The sequence below is a fragment of the Filicampus tigris genome, chromosome 9, assembly GCF_054856515.1.
Source record: "Filicampus tigris isolate MCC_2025a chromosome 9, RoL_Ftig_1.0, whole genome shotgun sequence".
In the NCBI taxonomy this organism is placed as follows: domain Eukaryota; kingdom Metazoa; phylum Chordata; class Actinopteri; order Syngnathiformes; family Syngnathidae; genus Filicampus; species Filicampus tigris.
In genome coordinates, this window is record NC_141225.1 from 9,571,906 (window position 1) to 9,599,410 (window position 27,505).

General features: G+C 42.7%; 1 protein-coding gene across 10 annotated transcripts in view; it reads left to right on the forward strand.

Annotated features, from left to right (window-relative positions):
• r3hdm2 (R3H domain containing 2) overlaps positions 1-27,184 on the forward strand; it is a 55,991-nt gene extending 28,807 nt beyond the window's left edge. For 2 of the 10 annotated variants that reach the window (XM_086040028.1, XM_086040029.1), the window contains 20 exons: positions 2,563-2,641; positions 2,997-3,056; positions 3,322-3,462; positions 3,553-3,661; positions 3,783-3,878; positions 5,312-5,361; positions 6,554-6,607; positions 11,498-11,733; positions 13,196-13,371; positions 13,693-13,791; positions 14,223-14,513; positions 17,729-17,864; positions 19,807-19,970; positions 20,105-20,244; positions 20,984-21,084; positions 21,504-21,673; positions 21,757-21,901; positions 24,372-24,466; positions 24,570-24,654; positions 25,815-27,184. In XM_086040028.1, coding sequence (XP_085896154.1) covers positions 2,563-2,641; positions 2,997-3,056; positions 3,322-3,462; positions 3,553-3,661; positions 3,783-3,878; positions 5,312-5,361; positions 6,554-6,607; positions 11,498-11,733; positions 13,196-13,371; positions 13,693-13,791; positions 14,223-14,513; positions 17,729-17,864; positions 19,807-19,970; positions 20,105-20,244; positions 20,984-21,084; positions 21,504-21,673; positions 21,757-21,901; positions 24,372-24,466; positions 24,570-24,654; positions 25,815-26,158 — 2,771 coding nt within the window. In that variant the 3' untranslated portion in view covers positions 26,159-27,184. The remainder of the gene's footprint in view (positions 1-2,562; positions 2,642-2,996; positions 3,057-3,321; positions 3,463-3,552; positions 3,662-3,782; positions 3,879-5,311; positions 5,362-6,553; positions 6,608-11,497; positions 11,734-13,195; positions 13,372-13,692; positions 13,792-14,222; positions 14,514-17,728; positions 17,865-19,806; positions 19,971-20,104; positions 20,245-20,983; positions 21,085-21,503; positions 21,674-21,756; positions 21,902-24,371; positions 24,467-24,569; positions 24,655-25,814) is intronic. The other 8 variants (XM_086040030.1, XM_086040031.1, XM_086040035.1 and 5 more) reach the window with 8 other exon arrangements.
• The last annotated feature ends 321 nt before the right edge of the window (positions 27,185-27,505 follow it).

Sequence of the window (27,505 nt, forward strand, 5' to 3'; positions counted from 1 at the left end):
GTGAGCCTCCTGCCCTAAACCACAACTGTGAGAGACAGCCCGTCGCCACCCGGCATACAAAGAAGACAGATTAATAGTTGAAGGAGGAATCTAATTAGCCACTTAGGAAGGGATCTGTTTACCCCAGTAATCGATAGGATAAATCTCTTCCATTGTTTACATTTTCTAATGATCAGTTGTACATAATTTTTAGAAAATCACAATGCTCCTTCACCAGTGAGCTATTTTGGGAGCAGGCCCGCAGGCTACTCTTGTGGTCCTTGGAGGCTAGCTGGTGCTCAAGGGCACCATGTTAACTGGCCCCTGTTTTTGAGTAAAACCTTGAATCACTGACATTTTATTATCCGCCTTCATGATTTTCTAACCACACATTTCACCTAAATGTAGCCTGTAACATGAGGCAGTTCAATTCTAAAATAAAACTGTTAGCACGACATCTTAAATGATACTTTTTCACACCATTGCTTACTTATCTTTTTTCAAAGTACTGTGCTGCAGAGCGTCACCCAGCTGGCCTGCTCCGCCATGGCTTCGTGACAGGCGCGCAGCTGGCCTTGCTCAAATGGAGCAGCGCGGGGCTAAGCTTGAGAAACTTGACGCTTGCCGGATGGCCCACCGACACAATTGATGGGGCAGCTGGCTCCATCGCCACGCGCGTGGAGTTCATCATCCATTTCAGTTGTGTTGGCGGGCTGGCCGGCAAGCACAGAGTTTTGAGAGCTCTGCTCCGCGCTGCTCGGCTAAGGGAGGACTACTGTTAAAATCAGTGTTAACCTTAAAGTATCTCCACCTCCTCAGAAGTTGTTTCAGGCCAGTAAAGTGGTATCAGTATTGCTGTATTTTTTCGATTGTGAGTACAAGAACAATGTACAGCATTGATACCGATAATGCTAGTCTTCACACACCCCACACCACAGGATCATTGCTTAGGATAATCTTTTGGAGACATCTGATAATCGGGCCTTGGCTGACTTTGATTGGACTGGGAAAAAAAATGCTAGAATCTGACCCGATTATCAGTGTGCAAGTATCCCACTTTAGAGCTTTTTACATCTAACATGCATCTAAAGGCCTAGATCAGGGGTGTCCAAACTCGGCCCTCAAGGACTATTGTCCTGCCTGTTTTCCATCTCAGCTGCAACACACCTGATTCAAAAGATTAGGATCCTTATTTAGCTTCTTCAGAGCTTGTTGATGAGCTGATCATCATGAAAGCGGCCCTTGAGGTTCGAGAAGAGCTGGGCACGTCTGGCCCAGATCGAACAATCCAACGTCGGCCAACTGTGACTGACGGTTACCCGCTGTGGCGTCGGGCCGACTGTCAGCACGTTGCACTGGAAAAATACACCTCAACGACAGACAGTCCATTCAGTGCCGTCTGCGCATGCGTGACATGTAATACCCCTCCATACCATTGGCGGCTGTAGTCACTATTCCTCATGGTTAGAAAAAGCCATCCGCAAAGCTCTTGGCGGGGTGGAATATGAAAACATAAACAATGCATTCCCTATATTTTTTGCTTATGATGAACTGCCACGTGAAGAAAACCTTGACACTTTTGACACAGTATTGTGTAATACTTCATACATCAACCCTCGCTCTTGTACTTGTAAGAAGATTAAAGATAAAGTCAACCCAAACATATTTTTTGCACGTATATGTTCTCAGCAGGCCCACTAGTTGAAACACAGCATTCTGATTAATATTACGTTTGTGGAATATAAGTTAAGCAGCAAAATGCACTCATTTTTAGCCATCTCTGGGGGCGGCCATTTTGTCTTCTGTCGACTGAAAATGACATCAAAACTGGTCACAACGACCAATCACGGCTGACCTGTTATCTGAATCTGAGCCGTGATTGGTCGTTTTGAGCAGTTGTGATGTAATTTTCAGTCATATATATATATATTTTTTTTCTTTTTCATTCATTCATTTTACATGGTAAACAGCGTTTACGGCTCTGTGTTTTCTTTTCCGCGGAAACTGGGTCGAAATGGCTCTTTGAGTGTAAAAGGTTGCCGACCCCTGATCTTGGTCTGTCTATGACATTCATATTATGTTACAAATTGAAGACATATATATATATATATATATATATATATATATATATATATATATATATATATATATATACACATACACACACACACTCACAGACAAGACTCCCAGTTATAAGATGATGCCCAGCTGAATTTTTTAATGCCACATAAGATGATAAAGGACATTTATTTCTTGAGAAAATGGGTTCCCTTGCTTTTTCTCTCATTATCTTCCTCCCTTACACTTTGGGCAGTAGCCCTCGGGCGTCATTAGACTCTGAGTGTGGCAAAGATCAAATGACCTGACTGTTTAGTATAGTGGAAAATAATGGAAAACTATCCCCTTATGTAGAGTGTGTGTGTGTAAGGGCATAAGAGCGTGCTTTACTTTTGCTGATGTTTGTCCTCCCTGAGCAACTAGGAATTGTTAATACTGTGTCAGAAGCTGCGCTGGCTGTTATTCCTAGCAACTTTCTAGACTTTGCACTTATTAATGCTTTTTTTCCTGCCTGTCTCCGATCAGACTCCAGTCAGGAATACACTGACTCCACGGGTATCGATGTGCATGAGTTTCTGGTCAACACACTGAAAAACAATCCCAGGTGGGAGCTTGTTCCTTTGTCACTTATTCTTATCCAAATCGAGGTTGCACAAGTTAAACATAACAGTCTGTTGTTGAGATTCACAAATACAAATAGTGACTAATTGATCAGTTGGTAGCACATCAGTGTTTTTCAGTTGAGTATTTGTTTCATTTTGATTCATGGCTGCTTAAAATGAACAAAATACAAGACTTCGAGAAGTCAGGAATGCTTTTGTTTCCCCCCAACTTTTTAAAATGCAAATAAACAGCATTTGCTAACCAAGAGATGTGTTTTAAATGTAAAAGTAAGCCAGTCAACAAGTCCAGTCACTGATTTTTCTCTCTCTCTCTCTCCCCTCACTTTCGGCTGCCAGGGATCGAATGATGCTGCTCAAACTAGAACAAGATATCCTGGAGTTCATTAATGACGACAAGTAAGTTAACTTTCTTTTGGATGACCCTCTTGTCCATTTCTTATAGACTTGTCAAAGTGTTAAGATAAACAAGACAGTCTGTGAAATAATAAGGGCCAGCTGTTAACTGGCAGTATTTCGGAAGATGTCGCCTATCAGCACTTTGCTAGTCAAATTTTTAAGATCGAATCTTCTTGGTTGGGAGATGAAATCGTGTTATGAAAATAGTGTCATTTCATTCAGCCTAAGAGCTCACTTAACTCTGTGAGTGTTTTTTTCCTCATAGTAACCAGTACAAGAAGTTTCCTCAGATGACGTCATATCACCGCATGCTGCTGCACCGTGTGGCCGCCTACTTTGGTATGGATCACAACGTGGATCAGACGGGCAAAGCGGTCATCATCAACAAGACGGGCAACACGCGCATGTGAGCGTTCGTTCAGGCCCTCGGCCAAGACAGTTTGTCTTTTTTCCGTTGTGCTAAATAAATAACTAAACTTGTTTTATGGTCTGGCAGCCCTGAGCAAAGGTTCTCGGAACACATCAAGGATGAGCGCAACATGGACTTCCAGAAGAAATTCATTCTCAAGAGAGATGATGCCAGCATGGACAAGGATGATAATCAGGTAGGATACAACCTTAGTGTACTAAATACTGTATACTTTATAGTGGACTGCTTTCGCATTTTGTTACATGTAATTTTCCCTTTCATATTCTAATCGGATGCTTCCCCCTTGCCATTATTAGATCCGTGTACCACTGCAGGATGGCCGGCGTAGCAAATCCATTGAGGAGCGAGAGGAAGAATATCAGCGGGTGCGAGACCGGATCTTTGCCCGAGAAGTAAGTTTTGGATCTTGGTTTTAGTAAAACAAACAGAGTACCTACAGCCTCCTGCTTCCTATACATGTGAGGTCTTTACAAATGCACCAATCATTGTCTTTATGTTAAATGTGTATCCAAAAGCTTTAAAATGAAACTTTTAGCATTAGTGAAATTGGCATTCCGGTGTTGAATGCGGTAAAGTTATTGCAGGCCACTTTCCTGAATGAATTTATCGAAACCTGGATTGCCCATATAAATAAGATAAGCGGAAACAGAGGTTAGCGGACCAAACTTTATGAACCTCCTAGTCTTGCAACTAGGGATGCTCCGATCGATCGGGCACCGATAACGATCGGCCGATTTTCGTGAAAAATGACGTGATCGTCATATTCTATCAAAGCCTTTTATTACCGATCAAAGAATCCGATCACCCACAGCTCATGCGGTGTGCTCTGTGTAGTTTGCGTCTTGTAATATATGCTATGAAATGATATATCGCGGGGGGAGCATGGCCACAAGTTTCAACACAACCAACATAATCCGACATTTGAAGAACAAGCAATTGGAAGACTATGGGGAGTTTACGAGGCTCACTCCATTGAAGGCCTATTATCCTGTTTAAGTTTTACGTTTTTTGTTTTAAGTGTTAAATGGCGCTCGGATGTCAGTCCCGTGTCGATGTTGAGTCTAACACGGGAGTTTTTCGCTCGCGTACTGCTTTTAATGACAATGTTCGAACGAGGCATATGAATTCCAAAATGTGTTATGCATGATGCGTTACTTTTTTCTCGTTGACAAATGCACAAGATAGTTTGTCTATGCACAAGGCAACAAACAAAGTTCCTGAGTCGTTTCAATTTAGGAACTCATTGAATTGTTTATTCGAGTAAAGCCTGCATGTGACTATTTTTTCTACTTTGATTATATTCTGAACCATGCAATGTTTTAGGTGGCATGTTATTTATTTGACTTTTTGGATAATTAAGTATTTTGAGACTGCTGATTCTTTTGATCTGTAAAAAAATTTGTTACTAAAAGCTGTTTTTTCAATTATCTTTGTGACGGAGTAATTGTTGTATTGTGCCAGCAACGGTTTGTATTTCTTCTTCATGCTTTTAAAAATATATATAGATTTTTGTCAAAATTACGGCAATAATATGGCTGTTTTTTTCACATAATATTGCATAATAGCAGTCACCATAAATAATTGAAAAAAAAAAACCCAGATATTCCATGTGATCGGAATCGGTATCGGACGATCTCACTCATACATGATCGGTATTGGTATCGGTGTCATAAAACCTGATCGGAACATCCCAATTTGCAACGCATGACTCAGATCCGTCAATGTGTTAAAAAAAATATTGAGCCTAGAAAGAGTTTTGAAGCTGTTTTACTGATGTAAAATATGATGGTGCCTCAGTGTGAATGAAGCCTTTCATAATGTGCAGGTGTCCTTTTTTTTACAGTCCTCTCAGAATGGATACATCAACGACAGCAGGTAAGATAATGTGTCACCACTTGCTCTTTCTTTTTTTTTTGTGGTTGTCAGATGTAAAAAGAGGAAGGTTTAATCACTAAATCCATCATTCCAATCCCTGTAACTAAAATCTAGTTCTCTGACTAGGCAATGTCTAGGAATTGTAGTTCAAGTGACAAGTGATTTGGATATGCGCCAGCCATGTCAGCGTAGTCGAGGGGGGGGGGGTGGACACCTAATTGGATAAGGCCTCTAACAAATGTAGATAAAAACCTGATCCTTATCGGATCACTGCCCGCAGATTATCACAGATCAGATCATCAGATACACCCCAATGAAGCAAGCTTTACTTCATACTAGCATTCGGATTAGTCACACATACGCACATAACATTTCTGTACCTTTATTCAAAAACAGGACATTATTTCAAATTGACAATGCAGAAAATGCACAAACGAATAACAATGCATTGTTGGCTGAAATTGCAAGGATTTGGATAATTTTAGGTTTAACTGTCCCTGGATGATTAATCGTTTCTCTTATTGCAATTGAATATAGCCTCACTTGACCCTTTATCGAGTCCCACTGATGTGCACTGTAAGCAAGTTAGCCACAGCTATGATGCTAGCATGACTTATTTGTAATGGAGTGTTACTATAAAACTAGATATTATCAGATTGAGGTTTTAATTTTTTATGTAATGTAAGTGAGGATCACCTTACCTCTCAAGCAGAAATGTTGCCATGTCCGTGTCGGTTCGAAAGCTGCCTGTGGTCACTCCGCCTCTGAAAGGCAGCTCCTATGTTCACCCATGTTTGGTTCTCGGGATCTGTCCAGTCCCTTCCTTTTAATGTTCCCCCCTCAAGCCCAATGTAAGCATAACAGTTTGAGGCCGCAGCGGTGTGCCCGCGAGTGCATGAGAATTATTGACACCTTGTTAGTTATGCCTTCTGTGTCCAGTTGGTTGTTTTTCCTCCGGCGCATTTTTGAAAGAATTACTGTACGCCATGCAGAAATAGAGGAAGCCCGAGCTTTCAACGGTTATGAATGTTGCTTTGTGTGCATTTTCCCTTTCCCTCCCTCATCCTTTTCAAGATCTGAAGTGCTACACTATGATGATCTCTCCCCACCCCGACCCCCCCCTTCCCTTCCCCCCTGTTGTCAACTACAGTCTTGTAATGCCAGCATTTTCTCCCAATATTAACCCCAACAGACTTTCCACCGAGGGCTACTGCTCTAGCTCTCAAAAGAGGAGGCAGATCTTTAGGTATTGGGGTGCTGCTGCACTTGTACTACTTGTATGTTGCCATGCCCATAGTTGAAAGTGGATTAGTGATGATAGTGGTGACTTGTGTTTTTTTTTTTTTTTTTTTTGTATCTCTGCTTGGCATAGTCCACTGATTGATGGCTATTCCACTCTCTACTGCACCGTGGGGCTCCCTGTGGCCCATGCATGGCTGCTTTGTGGTTTCACTGAGGACTGACTGATGTACTTTCCCGCTGGACCAACCATTTACCGCCACCATTGTATAAAGTACTCACATTGCCTCCTCAGCGACATGTTTGTTTTGTGGTTGACCTATTCTTGTAATTTTTGTTAGCATGTCACCTGTTGCCAACAGCCATAAAATGTAATGGAGCCAACATAAGGAGATTGTAGAGCTGAAATAATTGCAATGATTCCAAACTGCTGTCTAAAATCACTTTACTGTAGTGGCCTCTCTAACTTTTTGATACCTTGTTTCAAATAATCACAGCACGCTCATTTTTACCCACCTCGGAATCAAACAAACGCATGGTAACTGTAATTACCTTTTTTTTTATCAGCAACTCATTAATGCTGTTTTCACAAACTTAAGAGGTTTGCTGTTTCTAACCAAAACGACAGAATGTACAGTAGCTCCCTTGTTCTAAGTTCAGAACAAACGCAAAATATTGCATCGGCCCACGTCTTGCATGCTTTTGTTTATGGGGGACGCCACAGGGGTGGCTTCGAGTGGAGTAAAGGAGGGACTCCTCTGCCGGCAGGAAAAAAAAAAAAAGAAAAAAAAAAGTACATTGCTAGTCGGTGGTTGTGTTATTACTTTGGCTGCTAAATACTATCTTGGTTGACAGTTCAACAGCTGTAAACAAGTCAATACACTGACCAGATACACCTACTCCTCACTCCCTATTCTCCAAGTCTGCTCCTTTTTAGTTCGGTCCCGGCCAGTATTGGAAGCTGGCTGTGTTTTGTATCTTCTGGTGCCACAGTCCGCAATGATATTGTCCTACATTTTAATTTCACCACGCTGTGTGTGTCTGTATGAGCTTGCGCTACTGCCACGTGTGACGTAATTACCTTCTCAACGGCGATTGGCTGTCAGCCACAAAGTTCACATTTACAAGCCTAGTCGAAATGGGCGAAGAAGCAAAATTTTCACTTTAAACGCTTCATCTGCACTGCCCCCTCGTAATCGTGCAAACTGCATTGATCAACTATACATGGAAATGCGCTACCAGAAACGCTCAGCTCGCGTTTGGTCTGACCGCAGCTTTACCAGCTTCCACTTGGGAGTTGTTAACATGTTCTCCTGCTTCAGTATTTAAAGATGAGCTCGCCTTCGTACTGAGATTCACAGATTTCACTGCTTTACGTCCCTTCCAGTCCTCACTGGGGTGCTCCTCATGGTTTTTGTTTGTCATTGAGAATTTAACTTTCCAAAAATACAATAATGATTAAAAAAAAATACATTAAAGCTTCACCCTTAATGTGCTCTGCTGTCTCTGCAGAATAGAAGCAGCCACTATTTGTCCCAAAATAGGGAAAACTTTGGTTATCAACTAAATAATCCATCCATCATCCTTTCATTTTCATTAACCCCTGACCTCATGTGGAATGCGGGTGAGCTGAAACCTATCCTAGTGGACTTTGCGCGAGAGAAGCTGGGACCAGGGCTGTAAACTAACTTTTTTTTAGTAAGAGCACAGTGGCCCCTAACCTAAAATTTCAGGGGCTTAAGTGGAAAATTTAGGGTAAAGCGCCTTCTAAGTCGATTTGCTAAGTAAATCTTCATCCACTCATTTTCACTGTATTACTTAATTATATAAATGGGTGAAAGTCTAGAACAAAAGTTTGTTGGCTACCAAAAATATTCAAGATTGGCAATCAAAAAAAAAAAATCAGCAAATTCACTTGCACAGTAGATGAATTATTGACTTTCACGGCTTTCACATTTTCAAATTTTCAGGAGCAAAATGGCCACATTTAGGTACAGTCTGGAACTCTGGCAAGGCCTGGACTGCTTGCTAGCCAATCGTAGGGAACATATAAACAAACAACCATTCACTCCTATGGAAAACTTTAGTCTTTAGTCTTTAGTGAAGCTGACAATTATGTTTTTGGAATAAAGGTGGAAGCCATGGAGAAAACCTGCAGCCCAAATTCGTATCCAAATCTCAGAACTGTGAGGCAAACTCTTTAACCACTAAATCACCATGCTAAAAGTTCACCCAAGCTTACCTTATACGTAAATATGATAAGCACATATCTGAATTGACCTCATGATGCCAAAGTAAGAATCTGTCATCCTTTGAACGGCTCATTGTCTCTCCATCTTTTCCTTTTCTTGCCTGGAGATGTGTTATTACATTTTTTGGTGATGGAGTCCAGTCATAGGCCTGTCAAGAGTTGGTTATTTACCCACAGTCTTGCCCCACCCTCTGTGCTCTAGCATAACAATGTACGTCATGCGGCATGTGTTATTTTAGACTGTAAATGGCTTGACCACCTGTGCGTGTTGCAAGGAATAGTGTCATGAGGACAGGCTGGAGAAAAAATATAATTCTCCCCTGGCTCATCCTTCATTTCATCTCCATCTGTAAACATGTGTGGATCCGCCGTTATAGAAAAAGGCCTCCTGACTTAAAATAGGTTGTGCAGAAAGAGAGAGGGAGAAGGAGAGAGCACTCAAAATAGATCCTCCATTAATTACACAGAGTGGGATGTATTTTCAGCCGCCGCTACACAGCTCACTATGCGGAAATACATCACTCATCTAAGAAAGAACTCAGTAAGCTAGGCCTTTTTCTGAACCCGCTCCTTATCCTTATCTCCATCTGTAACATCGTAAGCCCAGCTGCACTGTGATGGAGGGCTTTCCCAGAGTGGTGGTTCCCATTATAGTGTGATCATTGGATTTCCTCGAAAGCTGCCTTTATCCAGGGTGACAGCATCACAACACCAAACCACAAAAGGCCAGCGGCATGTGTATATGTTAGCGTAGTGCTATAAACAGTAGTAATGGTGAACTAGTGGTAGCAGACAATTTTGTGGATGATGTGTATGTGCGTGTGAGTCGGAATGTTTTATACATTTTGTATTCAAAAATCTCTATGTACATGCTGTATGAAATCACCTGTGTGTATGTGTTCTGTTTGTCCGTAATACAACACTGTTTAAATGCATGCGCTGTTTTTCTTGTACAGCGGAACCTCCAAAGTCAAACAAAGCTCATTCTATTATACAAAATGCAAGTTTCCCATTGAGATGAAAGATATCTGCGAGTGTTTGTTCCTGAGTTAACAAACTGCTCCCATCAATAAACCCTGATTAACGGCACAGGTAGCGATTTTAAGTACCACTATTAAATGTCATATAAAGTATAAGCAGAAGTTAACCAGGCTAATAATTCATTTGTTTTGCTTCCTAATTGGCAGTCATTGTTTCGAATCTCATTCCCCAAGTCTATGGATTTGGCTGACCAAAGGAATTGCAATCGTGATTATTGAACAGTTTTAAAATTTACAATTGTGGACCTGCCTGTTTTCAAAGCACATTGGAGATGGAAAAAAATTAACATCCAGACCACAAAATAATTGCTCAGGATAATCTTTTATTCATCAGATTAGTGAATTTGATCAAAACAGAGAAATAAGCGCCCAACGTGGACCCATCTACCGGCCGGGCCGATTATCAGGGCAGATATTAAAAGTGTTGGTTCATATCGGGATTGGCTATTTTTAAAATCAAACGGCCGATAAATGATTAATAAATAATAAAATGGTTATTTTGATGTCAATGTCTCTGCTAGCACATCACACTGGTGTCCTGCTTTCCAGTAGATGTGTTGAAGATGCCCTCTTTTGTTTTTTAACTAAAAGTAATGATAATAATGAGTGAGGAGTGAAAGATTGGCATTTTGTAAAACTTTGTAAAGCTCTGTGCTCTTTTTGTTAGAATTTTTCAACAAAGATCTATGTTTTCTAAAATAAAAAAAATTAAAAAAAGCTTCAACATGCTGTAAATAAGTTGTTTATAAACATGTCGTTAAAGGGATTTAAACAAAATCAAGTGTTGACCTCAATATTTTCAGTTTACCGTAAAGGAGTATCTCCTCAAATATAGGTTATCAGCCTCTTTGACTACTAATAATCCTTATTGGTATCGGCCCTGAGAAAAACATAACAGTCTATCACTAGTGTGGGCCCTGCTTAACCAAAACCAAGTGGAAATGTATGAAAATGCGCTAAATATGACTTACCAGTAACTGAACCAACACCTCTGCTCAGATAGCCATTAGCCTACATGTGGTAAATTAGCATTTGCCATGACAACATATTTTTACGATTCAAAAGGCGTCTGAATTGGAGGTTCCACTGGATTCAGTTTGACAACCTTGCCATTATTTGTCTGCATCATGTTCAGTTCATTACTTGGTTGTTTCCTCTTGTCTTGGATTGTTTGTGCAAGTGTCATCTCATCCTGTGTCACTGTCAAGAGTTGTCTGGAACATCTTTTCTTCCCCCCCCCCGCATGTCTTCCTCTGGTTTGTTCGTTTGCGCGTGTGTGCGTGGCTCAGAGAGATTGTGGTTGAATGTCTTTTCAAATACGAATTCTTGTCAAGTGGCTCATTGCCTGATTTGTATTTTGCATCTGTGTTGAGAGTCCTCACCCCAAAAACTCATACGGTCACATTGTTGATGTATTTGTTTACGACTTGACTTGACCTCCTTGCTCTTACAACAAGCCCTCCATCCTGTTTGTTTTTTGGCAATTCTGACTTGAAACCTCTCAACCTCATTTTCTGTTTTACTCACTCCTGGCTCTGTACTTACCTTTATTTTTTTTAATCCCCATTTTGTTTCATCCCATCCCTCCTTTTGCGTCTCCCCTCAGAGGGAACCGCGATAGCTCCAGCCGGGCGTCCAGCAGTCGTCAGAGCAGCACGGACAGCGACATGAAATGCTTGGAGCCGCGGCCCTGGAGCAGCACCGACTCAGACAGCTCCAACCGCACACTACGGCCTCCCGTCACCAAGGCCAGCAGCTTCTCCGGCATCTCCATCTTGACTCGCGGGGACAGCCTCGGCAGCAACAAAGGCTCGCAGGGAAGCTGCAAAGGCTCTCGCTCCGGTAAGTACAGAAATGGAGAACATTTAGACATAAGTGTAAAACTCATCAAATCTTGCCACAAATTTACGTTGACTACTTATCTTCTTCTATTGTTTGAGTATCACGATAAAGCCATTTCATTCATTATTAGTAATGTTGTGTTCAAAAACTATTATTAAAACAGTGATAAGCAACTCCTGAGGAAATTATATAACATGATGATGGTGAGGCTTCTCAAACAGAAAATTATGAGGTAAGGGTAAGGGACAAGAAGTGTAACAGCCTCGCGCCTTAGCCAAACGCCAAGTCTGTAAACGAACACAGTGCAGCTCAGCTTGTTGCTGGCACATTATGAATGCAACTTCAAATTGCATTGAAACAAACCCTCCTGGGGACTAACCACCAGAGGGTCCTGGAACTGCACGAATAGAAAAAAACGTCAGCTTTTAAACAGATTTTCTGCTATTAATATTGTGACATTTTTGCCGATATTGCGACATCCCTACTTTTCAGTATGAGAGTATGCTTCTGCAATAAACATTTAATTTATTTTAAGGCTTTTAACACATCTTAAAATGACAATGTGTAGACTTCAGTGCCATCTAGTGGTCAATTAGTAGAATAGAATAGAATTCTAGTATTCCCTCAAGTCATGAAGTGCATTGCATTTGTTACACATGCAATAATCATGATGCTTAGGAACTACGTTCGCTAAGTGTCTACTTCTACTTCTAGTATTCGTAGAACACACAGATGGCACCGAAACATGGCAGGCTCCTGTAGGGGAGGCTATGTAATATAATTAGAGATGGCTTCACCTACAATTATATAAAAATAATATATAATTAATATAATAATTAATAATTGAAAAATCAAAACATTCTACACATTGTCTCTTTAACCTGAGGTGCTATAGGTTGGCAGCTCTGCAACTTATGGGAAACCCTTCTTTAATTTCATTTTTGTGGGGATTTCTGTATAGCCGTTTCACTGTTCTACCATCAGGTTTTGTGTATTCACATAGTCAGAGTGGTGCGTAGATATACGCATATCGTCAAACACAAGTCCAAATTAAGAAATCTCATACTTTTCATGGGTATGTTCATCATCAAACTATTGATGTTGCACCTGAGGAGAAAAGATTTAAGCTACCGTTAATTTTGTTAGTTTTTTTATTCGATGTTATGGAATCATTTCCTGCTTGCACAATGATAAGCATTAAGCAGGTTTAGTTTAGCATTTTGTTCCCTTACTGTACTGAATTTGAATCAAGGCAAAGGACGGACATTTACAGTCACATTCAGACTAATTGCAGTTTGTTGCAAACTCATTTTAGCATTGTAGTCGCTAACTATGTAGTGCTCCAATAAACTGTTATTAATTACTTAAAAACTATGAGAGTTTTTAAAAATCTAATTATATGCTCAGAAATGTGCACAAAAACATGCAATTGTGTCGATGATGTACTTTTTTGCATCACTAGGCCTGCTCCTAGTCAGTCCTGATGTGTGTCCCCCACCTGTAGCCTCCCAGTCAAGCCGTAGCCTGCTCCCGTGCCCAACGCAGCCGCCTCAGCAGCCCCAGCCCCAGGCCCTGCCTCAAACTGCCCTGCTGCCAACCCCGCAGCAACACCCCATGGGCAACCACATCATCGCTCAGGTGAGACACGAGCAGGTTCATTTTGTATTATACACAAGTTCTCCTTGAAATGACTTTTCATTTGTAGTTTAAAAAAGTTTGGGAGATTTTCATAATCTTTATCATTCAGTAGCAAGTGTTTTCACATAACAATCCATGTCATCATTAACAGCTTTCCTCCAGTGACCTGATCCACATATCCAATGCCTTCGATGTATCTTTATTTCCTTCTGCCTTCTGCCTGCTTCTGACACCTTTCTTCTTGCTGTGCACCTTCTTGTCCTCTCTCCTTCTGCTGTTGTGTGTGTGTGCATGCGCGTGTGCGCTTGTACGTCTATGTAGCCCGTAGCATCTCTGCAGCCCTCTCAGCCTGTCTCCTACTCCAGCCCCTCCTGCCCCCAGGTTCTCCTGCCAGTTTCTCCTCCCCAGCAGTACACAATGGTACTAGCCCAATTTGTGGCATCATTACTTTTTGTTTGTTTGTTTGACTGACACATTCAGACAACAATTAACCAAACCAATGCTATATTCATCTACACACTCCCTCATTGAAATAATCGTGGTATTAACCTTAATTACCTTTTCTGCACAAAACCATTAAAAGTCTACGATATTCCTTGCTCCTTATAAGTATATAATGTGGAGTGCGAGAATAGTTCATCATATTGATCGAAAATGTTTCCATTTTATGGTATTTTAATCTGTACTGTATTTAATGTGTACTTGTATTTAAGAGACCAACTCCCATGACTGATTCGTCGCTCCATTCAGATTTTACATGTATATTTAAATAAAACGAACAGTACACAGAAGTATTGTGTCATGCAATTAGTTTTTTACATGATTTAATCTGTTTTATTTTTCCCCTCAAGGGAGAAGAACTGGCGCCCCAGTTCAGCCAAATGACGCTGAGCCGCCAGGGCTCCAGTGAGAACCCTGAGCCTCCCCCGTTGTACCAGGCTCCCCCAACTGTCCTTTCTCAGCACCCCCCTCCTCAGACCAGTTACATTATGGCAACCACCGGCCAGCCCATGCCTCCTCCGTCAGGCTACCAGCCTGCCACGGGACACCCCCACCCTCCGCCGCCACCGCCTCCTCCGTCTCAGCCCGTCATGCAGGCGCCGCCCCCGCAAGGCTACATGCAGCCACCTCCTCCCCAGCAGGTAAGTCACTCATCATAGATAGAACATATGTACACTACTCACAAAAGGTTAGAGGTATTCGGCGCTCAAGTTAAATCAGTTCAGGATGAACCTAAAATGCGCTATGACCTTTACAGGTGAAATTAAGTTGAACTTCCCTTTACTTTGATTGCACCTGTCCATCTATGTGTTGTTGTGTTTGATCAGTGAATTACTGTATTTTTCGTATTATAAGTCAGAATTTTTTTCATAGTTTGGCTGGTCCTGCGACCTAAACTCAGGTGTGACTTATTATATTATAAATTAGAGCTCGGACTAGCATCCAAAATCCCCGTTCCCTAATCGTGTTCTTTTGGCGGTTGGCAAATACTTTTGGTGCACTACTGCCGTTGGCCACCTGTGGCGGTAATGCACCCAAAAAATGCTGCCAACCGCCAAAAGAACGTAGCAGAAGAAATGGCAAAAGAAGTAGCAGTGATAGCAACTAATATGTGACGTGTCGCAAGTTTAGCCTGTGGCTTTCCTAAAGCCAAAACAAGGACGGTTATTGCACCAAAAGGCGCAATAACCAACCAGGATTATACCTTTGGCCACGATGTGACGCAGGATTCTGGTTGGCTGGATGATCGCTTTTTCACTGACAAGCTCAATTTATGTACATTTTTTTTAATAAAGAAATTTACATTGGCTTGCATTTTCAATTTTATTATATTGTTTTGGAGAAATCAATAAATAACTACTCTCAAAACACTAGTTAGCAATATAGCCATGCCCCCCTCCGTCTTCCCATGTCTTCACGGGAGGAACCGGACAATATTCGTCAATTCAAAATCATTGTACATACATTGCTAATAATTTCCAAAAACTGCAATCAAAATGTATGTGGGCATGTCTACTTGCCCACTTCAACATCTGAAAATATCACAATGATTAGCCTCTCCAGGGCTCACTGAGAATGAGGAAATGAGCAGCTTACATGCATTTTCTCTCATGCCACATTTGCTTTCTTTGGTAAGTCCCCAAGATATGAACAATGCGTTGAGAGACTTTTCGTAAGATGAATTGTTCATAGGTCATTATATTAAATATCATAGGTCATTTATATTACATTTAAATCTACAAGGGTTATTTTGACTTAGCTTTGGTCCAAGTCCACTTCCAGGGGGTGACATGATTTTTAAATAGAGACCTATTATAAAAGTGCCAATGTTCGGTCCAGTCAAGTGTCTTCTTAAGGTAAGCCATTTTAATCTAAAAAGCAAAACTTTTCCGTAGTTGTAAGCGGTCGTTTCATCCAACCAGAACTTGTACGCTGCCGTCAACACAGCGTACGTCTGACGCAGTAACATCACTCTGAAACTGTGTGTTCGGAGAGGCAGACCACGCTGCCCTCCCATTGATTTCCGAACACAGCCTGTTAGGAACCAAGCAGCAGCTTGTGCTTGAACTGTTTCTATCTGTACTGCCTGACGCACTAGGTTCTGGCACTCCTTTTTTGGGGCACTCTGAATCACAGAACGGAACTTTTAAACAACATTCGGAGTTTCCTAACGGTACTAGTGAAGCAGTGCGCGCTCGGAGAGTATTTCTGAATGCACCCACGATAAGGAAATGGGGGTTTTGGTTGCGGGTCCGAGCTCTACTCTTCTTGGTCTGGGTTTTTTGTAAAATAAATTGACTAATACTTCAGAGCAACTTAAAGTCCACAGAAATATGCTCACAATCTTCTATCTTAGGAAACTTGAATGTGCTGCAGCCCTGTAGTTGTGAATCACTGCTCTATTGTGTTTGGGTTTGGAATATCATGGTAATGTCAACCAGTCACATTCTTCCCATTGTAGAAGTGGCGGCGATGACTTCTCTCAACTGCCGTCTTTCGCACTCTTCGCTGCCCCAGTCAAGGTGTCCCCCCCCCCCCCCCCCCCCCGAATCCATAAAATTGTAATTGCGCTCTATTCGAGGCTAGCTCTCTAAACTGGCTATTAAATGCACAGCGGCAGGCGTAATGGGAAGCGTTAGGTAAAAGCATAGGTGGTCGCATGGAGTGGTAGGCTTTTTTAGTTGAGTTTTAATGGCTGCACTCACTCACGATGAGTCTTTGCCAATAGCGCTGCATCCAGGTGAAAAGCAATGTCATGTCTATTTCTAAAGCAGTACATGTGCACAGTTTAATACACACACACATACACTTGCAAGCGCGGCAGTTTCCCTTCTTCTTACTGACAGAGTGTTGCCCTGTGTTGTTCAACGTGTGGGCAGTCCCCAGTGTACCAGGAGTGGAGATATTGGCAGGTGCAGCCTCAGAAAAGGCTGCATGTTTTCGTGCAGGAAGAACAGATCGATCCTCGTTCACATTTGCTTTCCCCTCGGCCTTCCTGCTGGATGTCTCATTTGGAAATTGTATATGCCACTTTTAGCCTCGTTGTATAAGACACAAGTGGTTCAAACCGCAACATTTGCTAAGTCCTATTGATTTTTCTCCTGGAAAGTTTTGTTTGACTGTTCTATTTCTACACTCAACGGATGGATAAATGGGAAGCAGTCTTAAGTTTGGTCAGTTTGGTCCTTAAAGCGGCTGTGGTGACACACCTATCCACTAGAGTGGAGTTATGACCACAGTTTGTTCTTAGAGGCTTTTAAAACTCGAATGAACTTTCTCCCCTTAATGCTGCTTTGTCCAAGGGGTACGACATACTTGTTATGCAAGGTATGGAGGTTATGAACAACACGTAATGAACTGCTGTACTTTGTGCGGCCGTGTAAGAATACTTTTGTCACGCGGCACAAGAAACCATGCGCTGTTACCGCCGTACAGTCTTTATTTCTCCATTCGATTATGGCCTAGGCTAGAAGTGTTTCTTGGAAATATTAACCGTGATTTAAGGCTGCAATGATGAATGAAATAATTCAATCATAAAACCAGATCAAAGCAAAATCTCTCCCTCAGAGCTTTGCAGCGATCCTATTCCACACGGGACTAATCTTACTGCAGTCGCAGGCACCATTTCATGTAGAAATAAGTTGAGCCAGGCAGAAAGAGTTGGTAAAAGACTGAGAATGTCCAAAGTTTGGAATCATTTTCACACTTATCAAGCAAGATAAAGTGCAATGCGTGCCAATGCTAACCACCTCTCGTTAAGATTTCCTTCACTTATATCAGAACTACAGGTACTAACTTTACATTCCTTGTATATGACTGCATAGTTAATGTGTTTATTTTTGTTTTTTGTTTTTAGATTCAAGTTTCATACTACCCTCCTGGTCAGTATCCCAGTTCAGGCCAGCAGTACCGTGTGGCCCAGCCCATTTCCCACCAGGTGTCTTACCCTGCTCAGCGCACGCAGCCCATGCCTCAGCCCGCACAACCGTCAGGTCTGTACAATTGTTCACCCCTCCATATACAGAAAAATACTTTTTCATATACTGGGATAACTTTATCACAATCCCATCCTATCCCTAGTTGCTTTCATTTCTATTTTGTGGAGGTTGCTTATGTTTTGGATAGACACTATTGACAAACACACAGGACTTTTTTCTTTTTTTTAATATCCTGAAGATCTGCCAGATCCACGTGGATCTCTGTCAGTGCGACCTTGATCCACGGTCATTGTCTTGTTTGATATTTGGCTGAGGGAAAAATGGCACATTAGCCTTATAGGCTACTTTTCACCCTTCCTTATGCTGGTGATTCTTTAAACAAATGTAGTTTGGGGGAGTACACACACCAAAAATAATTTAATAGTAACGTCCTGAAAATTTAAAAGTATATATATTTTTTCATGAATCTCACTGGGTGGGCAGTCTGTCAATCTGCTTGGGCCTGTGCACACCCAGGCCCTCCCATAACTCCGCCCCTGGTTGATGTTGGTAGCAACTATGTAAGTGCAATAAAAACTGACGAGGCAAGCCGAAATACCAAAAAATAATTCACGCTAGCCGCCACGCCACCACGTGGGGCCAACTTAACAATAAAAGCCTACTGAGGCTATTGCATTGGCATCAATGTATTATTTTGTAAGCTTTTATTTTGAAGTTAGCCCTTGTGGATACCGTAGTGTACGTGCTTCAGAATGCACACACTTTGAGCTTAGGTTGTTGCATTCTATTAGTTCACCACAAAATGGCACTAAATTCTACACATTGGGCCGTTAAAAGGAGACAGTGTATATTAATGGACATTTACATGTAAATATGCAGGATTATGGCCGTTGACTAGTTTCCATCTGCAGTCGTTGCAGGTTGTAACATTTTAAGTATACTCGTGTACCGTTTACTCAGCATCAACAGAAGTATTCTTAAGCAATGTTTTGAAATCTTTGCAGTGCCCCAAGGAAGGAAAATAGAGAGTAAAAAATGTGTTAATTTAATCCAAAACATTTATTCATTAACAAACAAGCAGAACATTTTTAGTAACAATGTAGCTGCTTTCAAAACATGCATTTTTATTTACCCCAATATTTAAAAAAAAAAGACATTTTAAAGCTGTGATTTTAATATTGTGATACCACAATATTTTTGCTCACGGTTATTATACCGTCTGAATCTAATATCATCCCAGTCCTATTCCTAAACTTTAAATTTGAGGCACTGTATTTGCAGTGTTGTACCACAAAGGAAATCTGTACTGGCATCGATAAGCAGAAGAGCAGCTTTCCTTGCAGCATCAAAATTTATTACAACAGTTACAATATTGGCAGGTAGTGCCAAAATCTTTTAGTAGCGGACAAAATTCCTTTTGTGGCGGCCTGCAACAGGTAAATGTGTTATTTGGGAAACACTGCAGCTGCAATATTTTATTTTGTGGAGCCGATCAAAGACGTCATTGATCGATCAGTGAATTAAAGACATTACGGCCGATCCGATCACAAAGTGTGTAAAATGCCAAATATCGGCCAATCCTATCCAGCCGATCAGATCTGTGTGATGTCTACTAGCAACAGCCTGAGCTTCAGGTCCTTTCCTAATTGTCTTTTGTTCCTTTTTTGCATCGCAATCGCAGAGGCAAAAGCTCGGCCCAGCTTGGTGTTGAGCACTTGCCAGTGTAAATCTTGAACAGGTTTAATATTTGCGATTGCTAACCCACACTGTCTTCCAGGGCAGAAAAATCATTCGTAACACACCTGACATCACAGGATAATTTTGGTAATTTTTCATTTAAGACTTAAGAAATTTGCGGAAAATGCTCAAATTCACCCCATTCACGTTATCATTATGTGTTGCTTTAGTAGCCTTACGTTTTGCCAGTGAACAAGAGGTTTCCATAGTACCTAATTTTGTTGTTGTTTTGTTTCCCTCTGAAATTCATTGTTACCAGGTCTGCAGACCATGATGCCCAGCCAGCAGCCCAGCTACCAGGGCATGATAGGGGTGCAGCAGCAGCAGCAGCAAAACACTGCTCTGCTCAACTCACAGAGAGCTGGCATTGGGGGACAAATGCAAAGTATCATGGTGCAGTATCCACAGATGCCATCCTATCAGGTACCGTTGACGATATAGAAAAACTGTCACGATATGAAATGGCTTCAAATGTTTGTTGTCCAAACAATAAAACAAACAACAGCAACAGCAAATCCACAGAGGCTTGCTTTCTTAGATGCGGATGTCTTGTGCAGGTGCCAGTGGGTAACGAGAGTCAGCAGGTGGTGCAGCAGCAGTACCAGCAGCAGGTGATGGTGCCGGTCAGCCAGTCGGTCCAGGGCCCCATGCCTGTTTTCTACAGTGTTATCACACCCACACAGCAGAACAGCACAAGGTACGAATTCACTTGTGTGGGAATCTTGTTTGCCAGAACATAGTGAAGTGTTGCGAACATTGCCCCCTGCTGAGCAAAAAGACAATTTCACCATTCCAAAAATATTACAGCTGGTCCTCCAAGTACCAAATTAGTACTCTGCGTTAAATGCCCTTAATGAGACGGTGAAAAATGTTTTCATCTGGCAGTGCAATAACCATTAACGGAAGTCGTTTCCTGCCTTTCCGTTTTCTGATTGTTTGCCCTGAAACACTATGAGCGTCCTGTAATCAAGATTCTGTATACCTGTCGACTAAAGACATTCAGCACATATTTATATTTATGTTGATAAAATTCGCAGAGCGGTTGGAGTTATGTAATCGTGTACTGCACTTAAGAATGATGGCTTATGTCAAACACAGCCCCCTAAGAATGTACACCTGGCTCCGGCAGTATTTGGACATGGTTGATTTTTTTTTTTTCTCTCCCTCTTTTTTGGCCTTATGTACACAATGGATTTGAAATAAAACAATCAAGAAACTATTGGTGTGTCAACTTTTAGCTTCAAGACTTGAAGACTCAATTTACCATGTAGGAGCTACAACCGTTTTATGTCGCCATTTTGAGGGGCTCAAAAGCAGTTGTCCATTCAACATAATTGTAAATAAAACCATAATCTGTAACACTTGGATGAGAGTCCTTGATATTCGACACTGTGCCTATAACTGTTTTTGCAATGTCTTTGTTCCTTTTTGCACAGCCCATCAGTAGGCTACCTGCAGCCCCCCAGCTCCGAACAGTATCAAATCACACCGTCGCCGTCCCCCTGCAACCCACAACAATTACAGCAGCAATATTCAGGTGAGACCCCAAACAATCTGACATGTTGCCCTTTTTTTTGTTCAATGGAAATTGGGGACCAACACTTTTTCTGATGTCTCCACCAATTTGTCCATTTTCTTTAGCCATTATTGTGTGTGTAGTCAGGGGTTACATAAAACCCAGGTGAAGGTTTACCTGGGGAAAGTTCAGACCGGGACAAAAAGGGTATGCTGTTAGTCACTAGATAATATTTAAAGGCTTTTTGGAAAACCTGAAAAACACCAATGCCTTATGCACTCATTTGGCTACGGATGAATGTGGATCAAAATAACATGGACTTTATCAGTCACCCTTGAATGTATCAGATGCATCCTTGCTCATACTTTATGCCTGAACACATCAGAACAATGTCATATGCTGAAATACTTTGATAATTGATCATGTGTCTGTGTGATCAGGAGTCCCGCCTCCTGGTCCCGGAGTCATGGTCATGCAGCTCAGCGTCCCTAATGGACCCCAGCCTTCCCAGAATCCTCCACTGGTCCAGTGGAACCCATGCAAGTACTACAGCATAGAGCAAAGACCCGGCAAGCCGGGAGAGCTCTACAAAGCTGACAACACTCCACAGGTAGACATGCTTCGACAAGTCAAGGGAAGCTCTGTCACGCACTCACTCTCACCCTTGCATTATGTTCTCCTCCTTTCATGCAGGCCAGCACCCAGCTGACGAGTCCGTTGGCCTCTCCGACTCAGTCTCCCACCCCGTCTCCCTCTGGCAGCGTCAGCAGTGTCTGTCCGGGCCTGGGACCATTACCCCTCATTCCCCAGTTTCCACGGCCAGGAGGGACGGCTCCAGGTGAACAAGAAGCGTCCACTTGCGACCAAATGTGGCATTCATTGAAAAAAAATGTTGGACATAAGTAATGAACTTGTAAATCATACACGTGTGCTATGCATCTTCTTGAAGCCTGATTGGAAAACGTCCATGACATTGTGTTTATCCAAGTAAGATCTTAGCTGTGAGTGCACCACTTTTTCCAGAATTTTAGACATAAGAGCTAGCTTGGAAATGGGTCTAAAATTTGATAGCACAGCTTGATCAAGGCCAGTTGTTTTTCAGCAGGGCTCGCACTACAGCATGCTTAAAATGTTGGGGGACCACACCAGAAGACAGGCTGCTGTTGATAATGGCCAAAACCGATTTTCCAATTGTCGGGACAATCTCCTTAAAGAAGTGTGGAGGAATGGAGTCATAAGGGTCGCCCGATGGTATCACATGGCAAACCACCTCCCCCCAAAATGTCAATAAAACCGGCTCAAAGGAATCGAACACTGCTGAACAAGGAACTTGGACAGAGGAGTCAAATGTGGCGTTCGAACACCACATTTGCTACCTAGCTGTAGCAACCTTGTCAATGAAAAACTGCATGAATCTATCGCACATTTCAGGGGATGATTCCGTGCTAGTCAGTTGACGGGGCTTGAGTACAGAGTCAATTGTTTTAAATAGAGCACGTGGATTTTGGCGATTTGCCTGAATCCGACTCGTCAAGTGGTCTCTCTTGGACTCTTTCACCTTTCTCTGGTAACGACGCCAGAAGTCCTGTAAGATTTGGTAAGAGACCTGCAGCCTGTCTTTTTTCTATCTGCGTTCAGCTCTGCAGCATTCCTGTTTAACTGTGCGAGTGCTCTCATTAAACCACGGCTCCGGTCTAATTTTTTTGCCGCATAATTTTTAATGGAGCCACGGAGTCCAAAATATTGCGGCAAGATGAATGGAACCAAGTGCTAAGCTCCTCTGTGTTTGAAGAGGGAACACAGTGCTGATCAAAGGCATCAGAGAACTGACTAGCAGTGAGGTGGTTAAAAACCCGGGCCTTGCGCTCGCTAGCATTAGCTCTGACAGCGCTGGAAAACATTTCATCAAAGAGCACAGTCATATGATCAGAGAGCACATTGTCCAAAACTTTCAAATTTGCCTTTGGTTTTTCAGGACAGCACACGTGAATATTAAAGTCCCCCATGAACAGGATGCGATCATATCGCAACATTATTTCGGCAAGATGATTTGAAAAGTCATTCAGAAATGCCTTGTTGTATTTGGGAGGACGGTATATGACAGCGCAGAGCACAGGGACGGACGGCACTGGCCACTTCAAAGAAATTGCCCTCAAAGCTGCTGAACGCTGTGGCGAGTAAACACTGTTTACATTTCAATTTGCTTTTAAAAACAGTCGCCGTTCCTCCACCTCGGCCTGAAACTTCTCGGCACGTCCAAATAAGAGCATGCAGGCGGTAATAGTTCAAGCATCGCACTGCACTCACCGGCGCCAGTTCAAGTCTCCGTCAGGCAGAGGAAATCCAAGTTGTTTGGAAAGAAATAGCTCCCTCAGGATAAACGATTTGTTCGCCAACGACCGGGCGTTCAACAACGCTATCCTTGTGGGAGCATCAGCAGCAGCAGGTGCGCGTGTCACCTCCAATTGAGAAGTTGGCGATTCCGATGGCGCATGGTAGGCGGCGGCACAGCCGGGATTCCTCGGCGCAGCCGACGATTGGTATCAGGCAGCCAGCAGCGGGGGTCCCGCGCGAGGCACAGCGGTGGAGTCCGTCCGTCCGTCCGTCCGTCCGTCCGTCCGTCCGTCCGTCCGTCCGTCTGTCCGGGAGTGGGCAGGGGACGAAGCATGCACCTGCTCCCTTTTCAGCCTCGCTAGCTTGCCACCACGTTTGCCTCGGCACCGTTTTCGCCGCGGTGGTTGCGCTGGGAGATGGAAGAGGTCCGCCGCAATGTCAGCGGGCAACGTCTCTTTCCAGTCGTGCTCAAACGCACCCAAACTTCCAACGCCGCATCGCAAGTGCAATGAAATTTGGCGATCATACACAAGCAGAAGACGATGAAGACGATGATCTTTCACCTATTTCCCCTTACCCCCAATCGCTTTAAAGTAATGACTAAGCCATTAGGCTGTCATGTCACCTCACTGGGTCACATGACTGGCATTGTGCCACTTTAAACATACTGTTCACTGCACACGCGTTACCTCATTTGAACTTGCACCTATATCTACACCGCATACAGTACATACTGCTGGCAATAGCCTTACTTTATTGGATTGGTTCTGGGATCATTTCAATATTCCATCATAAAAATAAACACTTTATCTCTCTGACAGTGTCAATCAAAAGTGAGAATTCATACATAGTTTTAAGTCAGACAGCTCTTGCATTGACTCTTATTGTGTGCAGGTTTACCGAATGAAGTATCGTGTGACTGCTTTTTGTGCAATGAACCTCTTGTTTGTTTTGAACTATCAACTTGTGTTCAGGTGACGGCCGCTACTCTTTATTGGGACAGCCCCTCCAGTACAGCTTGTGCCCTCCTCAGCTCATGCATGGCCAGTCGTCATACAACTCTCACCAGGTCAGGCCAGGCCTACTTGCGACATTTTAAATTCGCCGTGTTGCGTTTGCTGCCATCTTGTGTCCTAACTGCAGTTCCGCAATCCTTTCTGTGACACGCGCAGGGCCAAGGAGTCATGAAACACGGTGCACGAGGGAAGAAGCAAACGCTCAAATCGGCATCCACTGATCTCGGCACCACCGATGTTGGTGAGTTTGAATGTCACAGAGGTGACGTGGCAATATCATTTATTCATTACAATGCTGCTAAGTGATTCATACCCCTAAATAACTTGGCCGTAAACAATAATAAAGAAATACCACAAATATTAACGTCGGAGACCACAGGATAATGAAGCCACAGTGGGGAAACTTCCCAAAATAGATTCAGATGCCACTGTACAGTAGGTCTTGTCATAAAATGCGATCAGTCACTAGTCTGATTAAAAAGATAAAAGGTTTAACAGATGATTTGGAAAGGATGGCAGAAAACATTTAAGTTCCTCATCCATCTCACTATTTGTGCCAACTGGGATCAAAAAGTTGGGGTCATCTCGATTGAATTATGCAGTGTAAATAAACCCAGTCATAGAGGTAATGTGAAGAACAGGCAAAATATGTGGCTCCATTTTGACTGCAGGTCCTTCTACGACACTGTTTCACGATCAAGTCATAGTTGGTGGCTGCACATATTGCATTTTTTATTTTTTGGGGGGGTGGAATTTTGCCGTATACTCACCCGTCCACCCTTAACACACAAAAAACACAAACACATTTGGTGCACACTCGCACAGAATCTGCTGTCAAACACCGCTCAGGACCAGATTCGCCACCATCACATGCCGCCCCGCCTTTTAAAGGCATATATGCAGACGTGACATCACACACTCAGCATGGCTCAGCTTCAGAAAACAAGTGAGCAAAGATTGGTCGTTATGTGAGACCTGAGCAACTGTGGTGTCATTTTCAGTCGACAGAAAGTGGCAAAATGGCCGACACTTAGATGGCTATAAATAGACATATTGCACCGCTTAACTCAAACGCAGTATTAATCAGAATGCTCCTTTGAGAAAACATCCTATATACTCTGGAAATAATTTGAAGTTCTTTGTTGTTAAATATTACCTTACAATATCATTGTGCAATATTTTGCAGATGTATGAAGCAATTTAAAATATAAACAAGAGCTGTTGTTCAGAAACTCATCCCTAATTGTTCAGTATTTTTGTGTAGATTATCGTCATATATATAATTTTTTTTTTTTTAAAGCCAATACAACCCACCCCTAAGAGGGAGTCTGAGGTGTTAGTGAGCAGCAAAGCCCGCTACTCTCTCACTTGTTTCTTTAACCTCTTCTGCTCATGTCTCAGTGGTGAGTCGCGTGCTGGAAGTAACGGACCTGCCCGAAGGGATTTCGCGTCCAGATGCCGAAAAACTCTTCAACCAGCTGTCGCTGTGCGGCGCCAAGATCCAGTGGCTGAAGGAGCCTCAGGGAGGTCGGGGAGGCTGCGGACCTGCTGGGGCCACCAGCGTGGCTGGCAGTTGCGGCGGCGACCCGGCCCACCTGTACACGGTGGTGGCCGTGTTCCCCAGCACCATGGCCGCCCAGAGTGCTTCCTTCAAACTAAACAACAGCGCGGCCGGCCTCTTCAAACTGAGGGCTGCCAAAAAGAACTATGATCTGCGCGTGCTGGAGAGAGCCAGCTCTCAGTGAGAGGATGACGCGCGCGGACTCTCGGCGGGAAAAAGGACGGAGGACTGAGGTGGTTCGGGGTGGGGGGTGGGGGGGTTGGTGGGGCTGCTGTTGGTGTACAATTACAAACAATGGAAAAAATTAAAAAAAAAAAAAAAAAAAAAAAAAAAACTTAAACGTGTCAAATGTATAAAAAGGGAAGGTGTGAATCTTGAGGTGGTCGGTGTTTGCTTTCAACTATGATTTAGTCGTTGGTTTTTATTCCTCATTTTTGTATTGAAATTGCGAAAGAGCACACGGGACACGCAAGCATGCGTTTCACCCTGGAAATTTGCGCTGCCATTTTACGGAAATGTGATCACACACACACACACACACACTACAGGAGACACACAATATACACATTCACAACAGGGTCACGTAGCACACAAACGGAAAACACACTGGACAGTCGACCTCAGTCAAAACCTCTTCGTCCTCCACCTTCTTTGCGTCCTTTCTTCCAGAGCTTTTCCCGTCACCAATCATATCCTGCCACCTCATCGATTTACACATTCTCTCGCTCTCTCGAGTCAATCTCGCCATGTCTCATGCTGCTCTGCTCTCTCTTTCTCTCTCTCTCTGTCTCTCGCTCTCCTCTCGCTTTCTGTTTGCCTTACTGATGTTGTGGGGTTCTGTATTGCGGTCTTTTCGGGGGAGGGAGAGGGTTCAATATATTTATATAAGTGATGTAAGGAATAAAGAAATCTATATATTCAGTGATTTTTTTTTTCTTCCTCCCTGAGTGAAAAACGTTTTTTGCCTTTCTTTTCCTCCTTCCTTCCCTTTTCATCCCCTGCTCCTATTCCCCACATAGCCCCTCTTTACTGTACTCTCCCACTACACCCAACTACCCCCCAACCACGTTGTGTTTGCGTTTTTTGTTGACAGCTGTGCAGAAAGTATCAGAAAATGTAGTTGAAGTGCACAATGTTTGCATATGTCTACTGTAAATTTTATTTAATCTGTTATTTTTTGTTTGTTTTTAAAAATATAAAAGGTGAAAAATCAATGAAAGAATTGCTTAGCGTGTTATTTCTCTACAGTGCATACACATTCAGCGGTCCCGTTACTCCCTGTCTACTGCTATTTCCTCTGCGCTCGTGTCACTATACTGGGATGAGCCAAGACTTTTTTTCATGTTGAGATTAGGGCTGTCACTGTTGAATCATTTTAGAAACGATTATGCTAACGACAATTCCATCGAATAAATGATCAAGTAGTTTCCAATTGTCACTTAACTCATTCACTGCTAGACATTTTCAGACCGTCTTTTACCCTAACGTTTGAAAAAATATATAAATTCCTAGGATTGAATGGCTGGACTGT